The 17,528-nt window shown below is 40.8% G+C and overlaps 1 protein-coding gene across 4 annotated transcripts in view; it reads left to right on the forward strand.

Annotated features, from left to right (window-relative positions):
- The window catches only part of TGFBR3 (transforming growth factor beta receptor 3), a 209,549-nt gene extending 197,003 nt beyond the window's left edge, over window positions 1-12,546 (forward strand). For all 4 annotated transcript variants that reach the window (XM_019957070.2, XM_019957069.2, XM_019957071.2 and 1 more), the window contains one exon: window positions 9,109-12,546. In XM_019957070.2, the coding sequence (XP_019812629.2) occupies window positions 9,109-9,227 (119 nt within the window). In that variant the 3' untranslated portion in view covers window positions 9,228-12,546. The remainder of the gene's footprint in view (window positions 1-9,108) is intronic.
- The last annotated feature ends 4,982 nt before the right edge of the window (window positions 12,547-17,528 follow it).

Consider the following 17,528-nt stretch of genomic DNA (forward strand, 5'->3'; position numbering starts at 1 on the left):
GATAAGGTGCTGAATTGATCAGTCAGATAGTGGCAGGCACAGACTTTCTGTTTAGAGTTTCATTTATTTTCCATTGAACCCGTGCATGCCACCATCTTTGGCCTTACCTTGGGCTGTCTAACTGGCCAAGCTGAAGCAATGACTGCTTTCAAGGAAAGAGAAGTATGGAAGGGTGTTTTGAGAAGTCATATCTTAATCCTCATCAGAATCTTCCCTTCAAATACTGCATTCTCTGAGTTATTTTAAATTATGGCAGAAGAAGCAGAATGAACCCTATGGTGCCAAGCATAGGAAAGTCACACAGTCCAAAGCAAATTTTAGGAGCTTAACAGTAGGGCTTTAAGTCCTTAGATTATTGTTCCTAATCAACAACCTTTGAGTGAAGCCAGTTACTCTTAAACAGTGTGGGTTATATGCGATTATTTTTATAAAGAGTAAATACTGCTGTCGTGATCCATGATTGGTAGAATCTGCGGATGCAGAAGAATTTGGGATGCAGAAGGCAGACTATCAGTTATATGCAGATTAAGCCCCACGTTGTCCAAGGGTCGACTGTCTGTTTCATGTGAGCAAAAGGAAATAAATCTGTTAAGTGTTAGACTGAGGATATATGGACATCTGTGAATCCATTTAGGAATGTCGTTCTTCATGAATAGCTTACACAAGCAGTGGAAGGACAATGTTTAGCAGAGGAGCATCTTTGAGTGAATAATTCTGTTACAGGAGTACTAACACATCCAAATCTCAGACTCACAGTTCTTTGCAACTTTCCCCGTTCTCCTGCATGGCTGTAAGTTCTAGAGTTCTTGGCAGCTTATGCTATATATATTAGGAATGAACTTGAAAGTACTCCAAGAAGACTCTGTAGCCCTGAAGATTTCTACAAGGTAGTCACCCACAGATGCTTACCACATACCTGCTGATCATGACTGGCCTTGGTAATAGAGCTACACTCCCAAATTCTGAAGTCTGATCTCAGGCCAGGAGGGCCAGGAAGCCAGCTAGAAGCAAAAAAGGGCAACCAAATGGTGTCACTGTGGGAACAAACCCCACTGAATTCACTCTGATAATCCCAGATTCTTGTCCACAGATATACTGACCTGGGAAAGAGCAAAACCTGGCTTTATGACATGCATTGCTGCTGCTCATTGAATTCTGAGATGTGTTGTTAATGTTCCCTTCTCCCCAAAAACAGAGACTTAAGGAGTTTTAAAGTTTTGTTAATATAGAAATAGATTTATAAGTAGATTTAAAAACAAAAATCCAAAGCCCTTCCTGTGATGGTTTCCAGCAAAATAAATTAGGCTCATTTGGAAGCTGAAAGGCTTTATAGACACTTAGACTCTAAACTCTAGTCATTTGGATTCTAAACCTGTTAGCATCACAGCTTGAAATGGCTTTTTATTAAAAGCTGTAGCCTCTGGTTCACTTTAAAGACCACTCCTAAGGAATACCAGCATCACACAAAAAAGAAAGACTTACTGCAGGACCAAGTGGTAGTTTCCTATTGAGAACTCTGTTTATTACCTGGATCAGCCAGCAGCAAATTTAGATGAAAAGATCATAATGCGGTGGCCAATGGAAAGGTGTGTCTATACAAACACTGACTCAGTCCATTCAATTTCCACAATAATCTAAGCTGTGGAACTCAGGCCTTATATGGTATATTTGGGGGTTCAGGCAACATCTGCCTCTGTGGCTAAAATAGTGCTCAGCTTAGATATTTCCCTTTGTGCTTTCCACTCTGCAGCACAGAGCACAGAACCAAGCCTTAGGTTTGAACTGTGATCTACTTACATACATGGAATGCATGTGAGTCCAAAAAATCTGTATCCCTGCTTTTATCATATGACAGCTTTTGGTAGAATAATGGAGACTTCTGAAAGCTATATTCACTGTTTGGAAAACCCCATTCCTAAAACTTACATTCTCCACTAAGATAGTGCAGAGAGGAGGGGCAGTGAGGGTGGAAATGGTGCTGGAATGGAGTCACAGAATCTTCGTGCTCCTGGGGACCTAACAGGGTCAGAGTCCCAAAACTGACTCATGAAGGTCCCAAAAGTTGTGTGCAATATTATATCTGTTTTTGTTTTTGTTTTTTTTTAAGGAGAGGAGCAAAAGCATTTATTTCTATTTTTCAGTAAACTTTTTAGCTTTATCACAACATGTACATAGTTTAAAAGCCAAAATCATCCTCCAAATAGAATTATACTGGTATACGACTTAGCAACTAAACCATCACCATGAATTTGTCTGTTGACTCTTCCAGTTGTCTCAATCTCCTTTTACACATACACGGTCAAACATCAGGTATTCTACTGACTCATTTTCCTCAATACTTTTGAGTTGTAGATGTCCTGTGTTCTGGCTCCTGTGTCTTCCTCCTTCTTTGTTTAATGGGAACATAGAGAGAAATGTTTTTCACATGTGTGAAAATAGCATTTGCATGTCTGAAAATATCCTCATTTTATATAAACACTAATAGATAGTTTGCCACGGTATAGAATTTTAGACTTCAAGTGTTTTTTCTTCAGAATTTTGAAAGCACACCTCACTGACTTTTAGCTCTGAAGATTGCTTTTGGGAAATTCAAAGTCATTCAGATTTCTAATCTTTTTTTTTTTTTTCTTTCTGGAAGAAACTTTACAATGATAGTGCTTGATGTAGGTGTATTTTCATTCATTATGCTGGGCATTAATTGAGGCCTTTCAGTCTAGAAACTATGTCCTTTATTGTTGAGATTTTTTAGAATTATTTATTTTTTCTTGCCCATGTTTTTTTTTTTTGGTTCTCTTATTCTAGAAATCTTCTTACTTCAGAGTTGAACTTCTTGAATTGTGCTGTAATTCTCCTTTTCTGTTTTCCATATTTTTCGTTTCTTTTCTAGGAGATTTCTTCATTTTTATCTTTTAGTTTCTTATTGCATTTTTATTTTTTTTAAGTACCAAGGATCTTTATTCTTAGGTCTGATATTTAATCTGTGGCTGTAGATAATATGTCACTATTTAGAGAATAAAAGGTCCCATTATCTTCATTCAAGTCTTCAGCCACAAAGTTACAACTTATTCTCATACAAGACAAGGGTTGGTAGGGGATTAAGGAGGTACACTGAGGATAAAAGCAAAAGGGAACAAACACTTTTACAAGCATATCGTCCCAGTTACCGTGAAGGTTACGTTTCAGGTTAATTTACAAAAGTAGTGACAGAACCATGATTTCAGTGAAAATCAACACGTTATACCTTTTAAAAAACCAGAAATACTACGTCAGGCAAGCATGCGAAATTCAGAGTATAAAAAAACGCAAGGGCTGGCTGCCCAAACAGGTATTTCCCTCAGAAAGAGGGATTTGAAAATGCTGCACAGAACCAAAGGAATTAGAAGCTGAATTAGCACACCCAGTTCCTCAGTTTATATATGAGGCAAGTGGGCAGACATTAACTGGTAAAGCTTACTCAGCCAGATTAAGAATGTATAGACATCCAATTCCTGGTGCCATCTGCAACTACATGTATCTAAAATACAAGGAGGTAAATATCCAGAACACATCAAACCCACTGATTTAAAGAAAACATTTCAAGGGAGGGGGTGAAGTTGTTATTATAGCATAGCAGCACATTACACATATTTAAGAGATTAAATGGAAAGAAATAATCTCTTAATGCTCAGTTTTGATCAATACAAGTTTCCAGGCAACTTTCTGATGTAGAGCAAAACAAGTATATTCTTCAGTTTTCTTCTACATTTTTTGGGGCCTATCTTTCAAAACTGAGCACTGGGTATTTTTAATGTAAGTAATGGGATGTTATATGTACATTCTAATCACACATTTTTAAGAATAAACAAAATGCATATTTCAGTAATTCATAGTGTATTTATAAAATGAAAAGCTCTCTATCAAAATATACTTTTCACTGGGAAAAATAAATAAAACAGACAAATGGATCTACACAAAGTAAAAATTAACTTTGGTAGACTTCACTGTGGAGGACAGTCCATAACAAGCTTATCTGCCATTACTCCCCCAGAGCCGATCATCTTCTGAGTTAAGATTTTAAAAATGTTTTAATTGAGATCATTATGTTGACATTTGTTTCTCATTCCACATCATCTTCAGCCAAGCTCTGAGCACTTACAATTCTCTGACTAATTGTTGGGAGCTTAGTCAGAAGCATCTGGAACACTGGTGGTGGAAGAGTTTGTTGCAATACTCGCAGTAACTGCTGTGGCTGTCCACACACAGCAATCGCGTTTGTCAGATGGTCCACACCCTTCTCATATTCACCTTGAGCTAGTAATTCTTCACCAAGCTGTATTTCTTCTAGAAAGAATTTCTCAACGGCTTCAGCATATTTAAGGTCAGGTAACTTGGAAAGCCCAGCTCTCTCCTTGGCAAGCTTCTGTTTCTTTCTTCATTCTCGCAGCCTGTTCTTGAAGTTGGGGTTACTCCGTCTCTTGTGGTCGAAGTCATATTGCATTTTTAATATTGCCTTCAAGTTTGTTAATTCCAAGAAGTTTTTCCCATGAATTAAAGAAACATGTCCTACTCTTGTCTTATGGGTACAATATCTTATCTCTCTGAGAATATTAATATAGAATTATTTAAGAATAGGGAAGTTCTGAGCTTGTGGGTAGAACATATTGATTTTGAACTTTACTTAGGGTGATCTAGCTGGGCCTTTTATTGAGGAACTCCTGATATCACATCTTTGGATCTTTCCTCTTGAGTTCGTCATGTTTTCTGTGAAACAGGTTTTCCTATTTCCTTCTTGGAGGTTATAGATCAGGCTGTCAACATTCTGGGGGTCACAACATTCAGCATGTAGGCGTTAATTTTGTTCTCCTCTGTCATTGTGTTTCTCTACCCTCAATTGTGCTGGTGTTGGTCGTTCCCAGAACCCTAGTTTCATTCTCTTCAGAGAGTAAACTTCTGTTTAACAGGCTTCTGTTCAACAATCCTTAGTTGAATACACTGTGTGTATTCTTAAAGCAGAAGTCAAACACATACCCAGGTCCACCTGAATCATGTCTTTTACTTAGGAGTGTTTCTGGAGGCTTCAGATACTTCTAGAAGTCTGAAGTTTCTCCATGCTTCCAAATGTAATTCAGAAACAGCAAGAAGATCAGCAAAAGTGTGACTAAAGTTGGAGGCAAGAGGCTAAGTTACAGGGATCAGAAAGATGCAGGTGGAATAGATGGAAACTCTGTATGACTGGAAAGAAGGCAGGATCCACTCTTTTCACCCAAGTGCTCGGGTTGAGTTCAAATAAGATGCCCATGGAAAACCAAAGTGCAAGTGTGAAACAGGCTGGTCACTTTGCAGTAATATTGAAAGAAAGTGGGAAGCAGAATATTTTGAAAGATTTTGCTTCCTTCCTTGGAACATTTCTCCCTTTCTCCATAACTTATAACAACATCTAATTCACCCCTCCTGCAAAGTTTTGCCTGCAAAAGGAAAGTCTTTTAGCTTGAAAAAGGAGGGGCAATTTTTGAAAATGGTGAATAGTGATGGAAAGCTTCTCTAAAGGTTGGTCTAGTTCAGTATTCTTACTAGAGTGAATTTGTGAAATAGTTACAATTAGGATATCAAGAGATTGAGACAATTGGTACAAAACTGCAACGAACACATAGGCCTAAGAGGGAAATATCTTTGTTTTCTCTGCACTGTCAAGTAATGTTGAGTATGAGTCACCCCCAGGCACATGGTCTTCAATCCAGTGCTTAAATATCTCCTAAGAAAGAAATTCCACAAATTCCCACTATAACTAGCCAGTCCTCAGAATGAGCAAGTTCCCTTCTGTGTGACCTAAATCTCTATCACTGCCATTTAAACTCATTTCCTCATGTTCTGCCCTCCAGGGAGATAAAGAACACCTGTCTGCTCCTCTCGGTAATAATTCTCTGTGGCCAGTGTTTGCAAACTATCTGCCTTGGGCTAAATAATCGAGATTCCTCTCACTTTTCTTTAAAATTCTTCTATTCTTGTTTCCCCATAGGGCTTCTCTGTGTTATTCACATCTTAAAGTTTCTCCCCTAGGACCTGCCATACTAAAAACACAGGGATAAGAATCCAGTTGTAAACTGCCAAAAAGTGGCAGGAAATCAGATCTGAACAGCTCCATGTTAAACTGAAGAAAGGAAACAGGTTATCCCTTAAAATATGTTTTTTTCTGTTTCTAAGGACATCTCTGGCAATATCGAGGCTTAGCCGCAGCCTAATACGTGAGCTGAGTGGGATGAATCCTTGTTGTAACACACCCTTTTCCTGAGGACAACATGTGCCAGATGTGTCTTTTCCCTACTCACTCTCCTTCCCAAGGGTCTCTTCCTCCGTGGTTTGAGATTTTAGGGGCAAAGCATGAAGACTAAACACATTTCTTCTGATGGCCAAGTTTGAAATCCATGGTCAGGGGGCCTTCCTTGAACTTGCATTCGCTAAGCGGGCCTGCTCTGCATAGCCCTGCAGTCCTCACTGCCCGTCTTCTCCAGAAGGAAGCTGGTTGTATTTGTCACCCAAGGGATATTCTGAAGAAAGTCAATGCTCCAAGACATCAGAGGTCAGTGTGCTAGAGAGCAGAAAACCAAAGGACACATCTCGGAAAACCTAAGGGACTCTGTTGGCTTTTTAAGCAGAAACATCTGCACGTTAAACTTTTGTTTCTCGTGGTGAATTTTTCTGTAGTGCCACTTGCATCTGACAGTGAGAAAACTTCTCTTGATTTCTCAAAAGGTAAAAGTTTTTTAACAACTTGGATATAATGAGAAATCTCTCATCTTACATGTGAAAATAGACCCAGGGCTAGAAGGGATAGTCTAAAGAGGATGTTTTCAACATTTCCAAGCAGATTGTCAGACAAAGATTCTCCTTGGCACACTGTTGGCTCAAAGCCAGGGGATTATTGGGTTAAGTTGACTTGTCCACCCTGGTGAAATGGATCCTGCAATCTTGAGTATAGGGGACTTCTTTGTTTTGTTTTGCTTGGGGTTTCATTTTGGACAGTATTTTGTATCAGCAGCACAAGAGTTTCCAAAACTCTGGAAGTTGAAAGACCTTTTAATGGGTAATGATTAAAATAAACTGACATGGCAACAAATTGTATTTGGCAAATAGACATCGGAAAGCAAATATTCAGACTTCCTGGGCAGGGCGTAGTACTGGCACTTTTCCTGAATGTGACTAATCATGCACATGTTGCATGTGGGATGAGACAGACTTGTTCACTGTCAGTAGGACAAGCCAAGGCCTTCTTGCTGATTTAGCCGCTATCAGGCCAAACAAACGAAGCCCAGGTGAGCCAAAGTGGGGAGGGTGGTGTGTTGACTTACCTCCTGCTTTTCTGATGTATCCTTTATTTAAATGGGGAAGAGGTATTTTTAAAATGTCCTTCACAACAGTCACATTAGTCCTGCTAATTGATAACAATGAGACTGGGTGTGGATCCACATGTGGGTTGGCAGGGGGCTGAATTTTTCAAGTTGATCACGAGTTGTTCCAGTCTCTAGAGGTTTGGGGCTTTTTTTTTTTTTTGATAGACATAAGAATTCAGAATAGCTAACAGATTTAATTTCCTTTTAGAAAGAAAGTTCCCACTCTGGGGAAAGTGGATTTCTGGCAGAAAGTCACTGTCATTGAGGCAAACGTCCCCGCCTTTAATTAAATGCACACAAGAAGGATAGAGGGCAGCGCTGGAAAGGGTCCAAAATATAGATTGCCAAAAAAAAAGAAGAATGAAAATACAGTGTTTCTCTGCCTCTGAGAAATATTGACCCAGAATTCCCTCTCCATCCCTCCAATCCCAGAAGAATAGATAATCAGAGAAAATATAGCATGGGCCAAATATGCAACAAGCATGTGAAGACCCAGAGGTTGAAGCCTCAATGTGTGTCACTGGGTGGTTCCTAAATGGGTGACAGGGAAAGCTGTACCACACAAGCTGCTTCTCTGTTTTGTGCAACTGCTGTTTTGGCAGAGGTTTTTGAGGAGTAAAGGGCCGAGTTCCTGTGCTTGGAGGGCAGAGCCTTTGCTGGTGTGTTTTGTTTTAACGAAGAGGCCAGAGGGTTGCTTATCTCCGGCAGAGAGCTGTGTATTTCAGGCCGACAGGAAAGAGGAGGCTCACTCATAAACAGACCTGGCCCTCTGGGGCTTCCCACATTGGAGCGGGGAGACCACTGACCAGAAGTTTATGAAGTTTATGCTTTGACTTTTCAAAGAAAATGCTGTGTTTGTCATCGGAGAGCCTTGATTGCTTTTCCCTACCTAGAGCCATTTTTTTGAGGGCTGCTCTGAGGCCAGTTTTGTTGAAGAAAAGATAGCTCTAGAGCTCTTTGCTGTGCTAAATGCAAACCATGTGTGTGACCCAAGGTCTCCTCCCTCCCCACAGTCCTGTCACTTGGCGCAAGGAATGGGCTTAGCTAAAATGCAGTGGGGTGTGTGATGAAAAGTAGGGCACTTGATGTGTGAGGGGATACTCCGGCTGCAAACCTCAGGATGGAGGGGGTGTTCCTGGCAGCTGCCGTCCCTTGTGCAACAGCTAAACCCCTTCTTCAAAAGGTTTTTCGGAGCACCAGGTCTTCCCACCTCCATTTCTCAGGTGTGGGTCCTGTGCTCGTCACACAGCACTCTCTGCTACAGCTAGGGCGAAACCTCGGCATCACCACCCCTATTTTGACCAGGTGTATTCAGAAAAAGGCCTCCAGATTGCCAAGGTGATCTCATTACAGTTTAAAGGTCTCGTTCTCCAAACCCTCTGATACTTTTATGAGAGGAGATGTTCTCTGAATACAGGTGCTGGTCAGTTGGATCACACAGTACAGGTGACGGTAGTTTCTTCAAAGGTTGTGGGCGCTGAAATCCTGGGCATTCATCCTCAACTATTAGGGGGTCTTTGCCCCTATTAACTGTCTGTCAATCACCTTGAAAACATTCTTTTTTCCCTGTGCAAGGGGCTTTAAAAACAAAACAAAACGGCAACAAGCAGAAACAGCATCATGATGGGAGGCCTTCTGATCTAGCTGCTCTGCCCATGGTTGAAAAGAGCCCCAGATGAAATGGTCTTTTCAGAAATGCATACATGTAACATGCGTCTATCCTTTTCTGTACTGACTGCAGGAGAGACAGCAGGAAGGCAGCAAGTGCCCACGTCCCCGCCAGCTTCAGAGAACAGCAGCGCAGCCCACAGCATTGGCAGCACGCAGAGCACACCCTGCTCCAGCAGCAGCACAGCCTAGCCTGCCCCGCCCGCCATCAGGGCAGGCCTGGGGCCACACCTGTGTCCAGATTCCAGGCCCAGAAGGCTCAACTGCGGTTCCCTTGTAAAGAGAGTGAATTTCAGTGTAACCGTCACCTGTCGTGTTCACCCCCACCCAGGGCTGACATACTCGGGCCCCCTGGACTTCTGTAACACACTAGATTCATGTGAGAAAGCTAAGGTGGTGGCCTTCTCCACCAGCCCCTCACAGGCTTAGGGGTTTTCAATGTGAAACACATGCCAGTTTTTAAAATGCTGCTTTGTCCAGGTAAGAACATCCATAATTTGAAGCCCTGCCTTTTACCCAGATACAAGGAGTTGGTAAAAGGAATAACCAGATAGCAGAGCCAGTGAGGAGATGTGGCCAAAGATTATTTTCTAACCGAACCAAGATGTAAAACAAAAGAAATGCTTCAGGACTTTCTAAGTGTGTTCCTCCATGTCTAATTTGCACCTTCAGGATGCACACTTCTCACCTTGCTGCCACACTTGTGGGACCGCTGTGTCAGCTTGATGGGTGCTCCCCTCGTGGACTGCATCCTGACACACATCAAGGCAACATTCCTTCTTGTGCCCTGGGCCAAAACCAGTGCTGAGTTCCTTATCAGCTTCCTCCTTCCCCCCAGGCTCACACACCAACTGCAAAAATGTCTTAATGCAAAGTTCATATTTCTTTATAAGCATATAGAAATTGAAAATGGCCCAAATCTGGGACTGCAGATTCCTGCTCATTTATGACACTGTGCTCTACTAAATTAATGTGTAAACAGGGGCAAAATTCTCTTGTAAAGCTCAGGAGGCATTTGCACAGTGATATATACACCAGTACATGTATATTATATGTCATTTGGCACTTTGGTTCTTTCAGTTGAAGAAGAGAAAATTCATTCCCATTTGGACAATGTCCTACACCTTCAGAGTTGTTTATTCTTAAACATTTTTGGGAGAATTAGTGTTTCCATGCAAAACATGTCAGCCTTTTGAAAAGACTCTTTTGTAAGCACCAGGCTCTTATAAGTTGCAAATGTATGGCAGATTCTTTTGGTTTTCTGTTGGTTATCTGAACAGTGTCACCAATTCTGCCAAGAAAGTGATGAGATATGGAAAAAGGCACTCAGTTGGATGCTTTCGTTTTCTTGCCTTAAATATATCACCAAACTCAAAAAGAATTTGAGGTAAATTTTATTAAAATCGAGTATCAATAATATGCCACTTTGCAGCTAAAATAAGCTCAACTGATACCTCTATGTTAAAAAAAACACACACACACACAAAAACAATGCCAGAGGAAAGCGTCCATGCCAAATCACTTACTACTGAAGATAACTTGATTGCCAGTAAGTATTATTCTTTTACCAGAATTCTCCCAAACAACTCAGAACTCTACAAATAGAACAGGCTAGACTCTACATCTAAAATACTCACAAGCAAATCTAAATGCTCTAAAAATAAGGAAGCTGTGCCTGGTTCTCTGTGAATGGAGCCTTAAGTAGGAAATGTTGGTGTTGCCCGAGACTGGAGGGCAGTGTCTACAAGGCAAAGAGGTGGAGATTGACAGTCACTGTTGCCCCACCATAGAGTCCTGTTCCGATTGATTTGATAGTTATAAACACTCAATCAAGATGATTTTAACCAAAACAGATTGAGGGCTAAGATTTCCAGGCTATCTACATTGATAATTTTGCAGATTTCTACAAATAAAGATAGATTAGAAAAAAAAAAATTGCCTTCAGTTAACTCTATTTTTAACATAAAGGTATCAGCATGGAGGACTTAGATTACGCTACCTGTGTTTGAAAATAATGCGCTTTGCCTAACCTTCAGCAGAATGTATTGTTTTAGCATATTCTATGTATAAAAAAGTTTAAAGATGTCTTCAAAGAAGACTAGAGTCTTTAAGTCACTTATAGCTATATTTTACTACAAAAATCGGTGTATAAAGATATATTTAAGTGTTTTAGATAAATTTAAGTTACTCCATATGAAATGTTTAATTTCAGTTACTGTGAATTCTTTTGATCAGTTCTTTGCTTTTTAAAAATCCCTATCCATCCTGTTAAAAAGAAAATTAACTATTAAGAGGTATTAAAAGATTCAATTCTTAGATGGACAGGGTTTAAAAACCTTTTGTAATATATTCAAATGTATATTTTTGAGAGAGATGCTGCATTGCCAATGATTTTATAAATAATTTAAAATTAATTTACAAATTTATGGATGTAAGCCAAGAGATTTTAAAAGAGAAGAAGTCAACCTTTATGTGTTTGGGTCTTACTATCCAGAAGTATTATTCAGATCAAGAAATTCATGTTGATGAAACCTGATCCTGTGTTATTGGAGAGTGAATGTCATTAAGTATTTCTGAAATGTTTCTAAAAAGTGAACATTTAAAAAATACTGTGTTTTCTCCCTAGCTTCCTGTTATAGCATTTCCAATTGCTTCATACTTCACAGTTTTAATGAATACAAAGTATAAGCTCTACTTTATAACACATCCTGTAGGTTTCTTTAAAACTGTTTTTATATTCCAGTTACATTTCTCTATCTGAAAACTCTTTTGTTACTGCTGCAGGTTACACCCTTCATTCTTAGAGGCCATTTTGTTTTGTTTGTTTTATGCTAAAGCTGTTGTTGAAATGCTCTAAATTCCAAGGCAGATTGTCTGTGTAATACCCTACAGCTTTTACCATGTGGTGTGTACCAGCCAGTACTCTGTATTTGAAAAGTCGGATTCCTTCTGTCAAAGCTGTTTCTATAGCATTTTCTAAACAAAACAAAAGATCTTTTCCTTGTCTGTAATGAGATTGTAAACCCGTTTCCTGTGTGTGTTCTGTAGCGGGCGTGGTTGTGAGTGTGTGTGGGGGTGCGCACCTGCGTGCCGGTCTTTTGTACTGTAACTACCTCATGGTTTGAGTGATGGTTGTACTGCTGATTGTGTTAACAGAGCACATTTTGTTGGGTGACTCGTGCGTGTGATTTTTTCCTGTTTGTTCTAGCTGGGGGTTGTTCATGAAACCAACAGATGTTTTTCTAAAAAGGACTATTATCAGTTTCCAAATACAATACTTCTCTCTTCTGGTTTTTCCTGAATGAGCCTGATTTTGTTGCTGTTTTTCATCTATGAGGGTAAAAAGAGTACCCTGAAAATCCCTGTGGCCAGTTTGAGCACCCCTGTTGTACTCTTTTTCTCTGTTCAACGTGTCAACAATTTTGTGAACATGCTTAGATGTATAGTTTTGATAACCACAGTTTTAAATCCTTTATCTGTGCATAATAAAAAGATATATATCAATTATTAATATGTGTCTTGCTTGGTTATCATTAAATCCTCCCTTCGGGCTGATATAACCCTTGTTCATGGCCTTTCTCCTAAATTTATCATCTGCTACAACTGTGTTGGGGCTTCCCAGGTGGCTCAGTGGTAAAGAACCCACTTGCCAATGCAGGAGATGCAAGAGATGCGGGTTTGATCCCTGGATCAGGAAGATCCCCTGAAGGAAGAAATGTCTACCCACTCCAGTACTCTTGCCTGGGAAATCCCATGGACAGAAGAAGCTGGAGGCTACAGTCCACGGGGTGGCAAGTTGTTGAGGAGGAGGGAGGGGAAGGGCTAAGGCTCACATAGCAGAGGGGAGGGGTGACAGACTGAAGTGGGGCATGGTGGAGCTTCCACTCTTTTCAGGAAAACGTGGCAGGAGACCTGGACGTGGGTGTCAGCCCTGGCATCCGTCCAAGGGCTTTCTGTCAATCTCCTGGAGGCATGGAAAGAGAAATAATATGTATTTCGGATCTACTATTTGCATCCCCTCCAAATTCCCCAGTGCTGCTTCCAGCATCCTCTATCAATATGCCATCACCATCTACCAGCTGCCCATGCCAGAAACCTAGGAATCTCTCTAGACTCTTTTTGGCTACCACACCCCCAAATTAATAAATCCAAGCTTATTCTACCTTTGGAATGTCTCTTTCTCCAAACCACTGACTTATTTTTGCTCCTTCTGCTGTTACCCAGCATCCAAGACCCATTATCTCTTAAACTGAATCACTGCACAAGCCCACTCCCTGGCCTGCTCCCCTCTAACCCTCTCTCTCCACCACGCAGCCAAAGGAGTCTTGAGCTGTCTCAAGTCATGTCACTTTCCAGCCTGGAGCCTTTAAGTAATTCCTCTATTTGCCTTCGGAACAAATTTCAACCTCCTTAGCATAGTTGAAAGAGAATAATCTGCTTACTTTCCCACCTACTTCTCTCAGCTCTCTAAAACTCAAGTCCAATGTGGCATATCCCCAACCAGACGCATTTATATTATGAAAAGAATAGCTTTCTTTTACTATCAGAGATGAAATGATAACACTGAATATATGTTTACAAACTGCACTCCCATATCCCTGCCTTCTCTCCTTTTAAGAATTAGTGATCTGGATGGTTAGAAATGGGCTTCCTGGCTGACTCAGCAGTAAAGAATCCACCAGCAATGCAGGAGCCACAGGAGACATGGGTTCAATCCCTGGGTAGGGAAAATCCGCTGAGAGAGGGAATGCCAACCCATTCCAGTATTCTTGCCTGGAGAATTCCACGGACAGAGGAGACCGGCAGGCTATAGTCCATGGAGTCTCAAAGAATCAGACACGGCTGAAGCAACGTAGCATGCATGCATGGTTAGAAACAGACCCAAAAAGGTATCAAGAACAGAGGGCCAGGCCTCGCATCTCACACAGGTAGGTTGTCCACACAGCAGGAGCCATGAGATGGGCTTAAGCCACATCTCACTCCAGCGAGGTTGGAGTCCCCATTGAAGAGAGTCCAGCCAATGTCCAGTACCCAGAGTGTGCCCTGGAGCCAGCCCTCAGGGGATAAAGGGAGAAATTGATAGCTTACCAATTTTTCTGCTGTTAAACTCTGTATTTGCTAGAGCAGAAAACTAGGTGATCCATAAATGAGCTTCAGAGTGTCTATTAATCACCTGAAATTACGTGTAAAGCTTTGCATTGATGTGTCTGGAGTGTTTTTCTGGTTTTGAGTTTCTTTGTTGAAAGTGTCCATAGCCCACTGAAATTTTTTTTTTTTTTTTTGCACTCAGTTCAGTCCCTCAGTCGTGTCTGACTCTGCGATCCCATGAATCGCAACACGCCAGGCCTCCCTGTCCATCACCAACTCCTAGAGTTCACCCAAACTCATGTCCATCGAGTTGGTGATGCCATCCAGCCATCTCATCCTCTGTCGTCCCCTTCTCCTCCTGCCCCCAATCCCTCCCAGCATCAGGGTCTTTTCCAGTGAGTCAACTCTTCGCATGAGGTGGCCAAAATATTGGAGTTTCAGCTTTAGCATCAGTCTTTCCAATAAACACCCAGAAGTGATCTCCTTTAGGATGGTCTGGTTGGATCTCCTTGTAGTCCAAGGGACTCTCAAGAGTCTTCTCCAACACCACAGTCCAAGAGCATCAATTCTTCGGTGCTCAGCTTTCTTCACAGTCTAACTCTCACATCCATACATGACCACTGGAAAAACCATAGCCTTGACTAGATGAACCTTTGTTGGCAAAGTAATATCTCTGGTTTTGAATATGCTATCTAGGTTGGTCATAACTTTCCTTCCAAGGAGTAAGCATCTTTTAATTTCATGGCTGCAGTCACCATCTGCAGTGATTTTGGAGCCCAAAAAAATAAAGTCTGACACTGTTTCCACTGTTTCCCCATCTATTTCCCATGAAGTGATGGGAACGGATGCCATAATCTTTGTTTTCTGAATGTTGAGCTTTAAGCCAAATTTTTCACTCTCCTCTTTCACTTTCATCAGGAGGCTTTTTAGTTCCTCTTCACTTTCTGCATATCTGCATATTGATATTTCTCCCGGCAATCTTGATTCCAGCTTGTGTTTCTTCCAGCCCAGCGTTTCTCATGATGTACTCTGCGTATAAGTTAAATAAGCAGGGTGACAATATACAGCCTTGACGTACTCCTTTTCCTATTTGGAACCAGTCTGTTGTTCCGTGTCCAGTTCTAACTGTTGCTTCCTGACCTGCATATAGGTTTCTCAAGAGGCAGGTCATGTGGTCTGGTATGCCCATCTCTTTCAGAATTTTCCACAGTTTATTGTAATCCACACAGTCAAAGGCTTTGGCATAGTCAATAAAGCAGAAATAGATGTTTTTCTGGAACTCTCTTGCTTTTTCGACGATCCAGCAGATGTTGGCAATTTGATCTCTGGTTCCTCTGCCTTTTCTAAAACCAGCTTGAACATCTGGAAGTTCATGGTTCATGTATTGCTAAAGCCTGGCTTGGAGAATATTGAGCATTACTTTACTAGCTTGTGAGATGAGTGCAATTGTGCGGTAGTTTGAGCATTCTTTTGCATTGCCTTTCTTTGGAATTGGAATGAAAACTGACCTTTTCCAATCCTGTGGCCACTGCTGAGTTTTCCAAATTTGCTGGCATATTGAGTGCAACACTTTCACAGCATCATCTTTCAGGATTTGAAATAGCTCAACTGGAATTCTATCACCTCCTTATTAGCATTGTTCTTAGTGATGCTTTCTAAGGCCCACTTGACTTCACATTCCAGGATGTCTGGCTCTTGGTCAGTGATCACACCATTGTGATTATCTGGGTTGTGAAGCTCTTTTCTGCATTGATACACAGTTCTCCTGTGTATTCTTGCCACCTCTTCTTAATATCTTCTGCTTCTGTTAGGTCCATACCATTTCTGTCCTTTATCAGCCCATCTTTGCATGAAATGTTCCCTTGGTATCTCTAATTTTCTTGAAGAGATCTCTAGTCTTTCCCATTCTGTTGTTTCCCTTTATTTCTTTGCATTGATCGCTGAGGAAGGCTTTCTTATCTCTCCTTGCTATTCTTTGGAATTCTGCATTCAGATGCTTATATCTTTCCTTTTCTCCTTTGCTTTTCGCTTCTCTTCTTTTCACAGCTATTTGTAAGGCCTCCTCAGACAGCCATTTTGCTTTTTTGCGTTTGTTTTCCATGGGGATGGTCTTGATCCCTGTCTCCTGTACAATGTCACGAACCTCTGTCCATAGTTCATAAGGCACTCTGTCTATAAGATCTAGTATGTATAAATAAACACAAACAATAGACATATGTAACAGAGAAAAAGTACCATGATCCTCAAATTTAGAGACAGTACTGATTTAGTGAATGTGTTCCCAGACATTTCCTTATATTTGTATCAACATGTAAATGTTACTACAATAAATAAGATCTCATTATAACATTTGTAACTTGCTTTTTCCACATGGCATATCTTCCTATCAGGCTTCATGAGATGAGTGATGGTTATCACTTTTGCACTAAACTTTCCTTAAATCGCCAAAGTAAAAGGTGGCCATTAGAGGAAGTGAAATAGAACAAAGTTATTTGTTAATGCTCTTTCCCACCCCCTCTAGTCACTTCCCTGGAAGAACTGATGTTGACAGCCTTTATTTTAGCTCAAACATTGATGCTATGCTATGCTAAGTCACTTCAGTCGTGTCCGACTCTGTGCGACCCCATAGACGGCAGCCCACCAGGCTCCCCCGTCCCTGGGATTCTCCAGGCAAGAACACTGGAGTGGGGTGCCATTGCCTTACGTGTTCACAAATAGAGGACATTTTTTCGTTTACACTGTGTATATACATACACTGAAACTTTCCTTTTTCATTTAATGTGAACCTCCTTCTAGTTAGTAGATATAGAACAAATTCATGCTTTTTAATGGTTATAGAATATTTCATACAATGAATTCAGCCAATTCAGTGTGATCAACATTTTAGAAATATTGTTTTCAGAGTTTTGCTGAGATACTCTGCTGCAGTTAATATCCTTGTATATGTGTGTGCTGGCATTCTAGCACTTTAAAGGAAAAAAAGTGACAGAACTGCAAAGAGAAACTGACAAATTCATCATCACAGTAGACAACTTTACTATATCATTCTCAATTGTGCATGCTCAGTAACTTCAATCATGTCTAACTCTTGGCAGTCCTTTAGCCCGCCAGGCTCCTCTGTCCATGGGATTCTCCAGGCAAGAATACTGGAGTGGGTTGTCATGCCCTTCTCCAGGGGATCTTCCCAACCTGGGGATCAAACGTGAGTCTCCTGCATCTCCTGCATTGCAGGCAGATTCTTTACCGCTGAGCCACCAGAGAAGCCCATATCATTCTCAGAAGCAGATAAGTAAAAAAGATTTGGATATAGAAGATTTGAACAGTTCAATTAAGCTTGACATACTGGGCATACATAGAATATGTGACCCCAAATTTGAGAACTTTGTACATATGGAATATTTATAA

This window comes from Bos indicus, chromosome 3 (assembly GCF_029378745.1).
Source record: "Bos indicus isolate NIAB-ARS_2022 breed Sahiwal x Tharparkar chromosome 3, NIAB-ARS_B.indTharparkar_mat_pri_1.0, whole genome shotgun sequence".
Lineage (NCBI taxonomy): Eukaryota > Metazoa > Chordata > Mammalia > Artiodactyla > Bovidae > Bos > Bos indicus.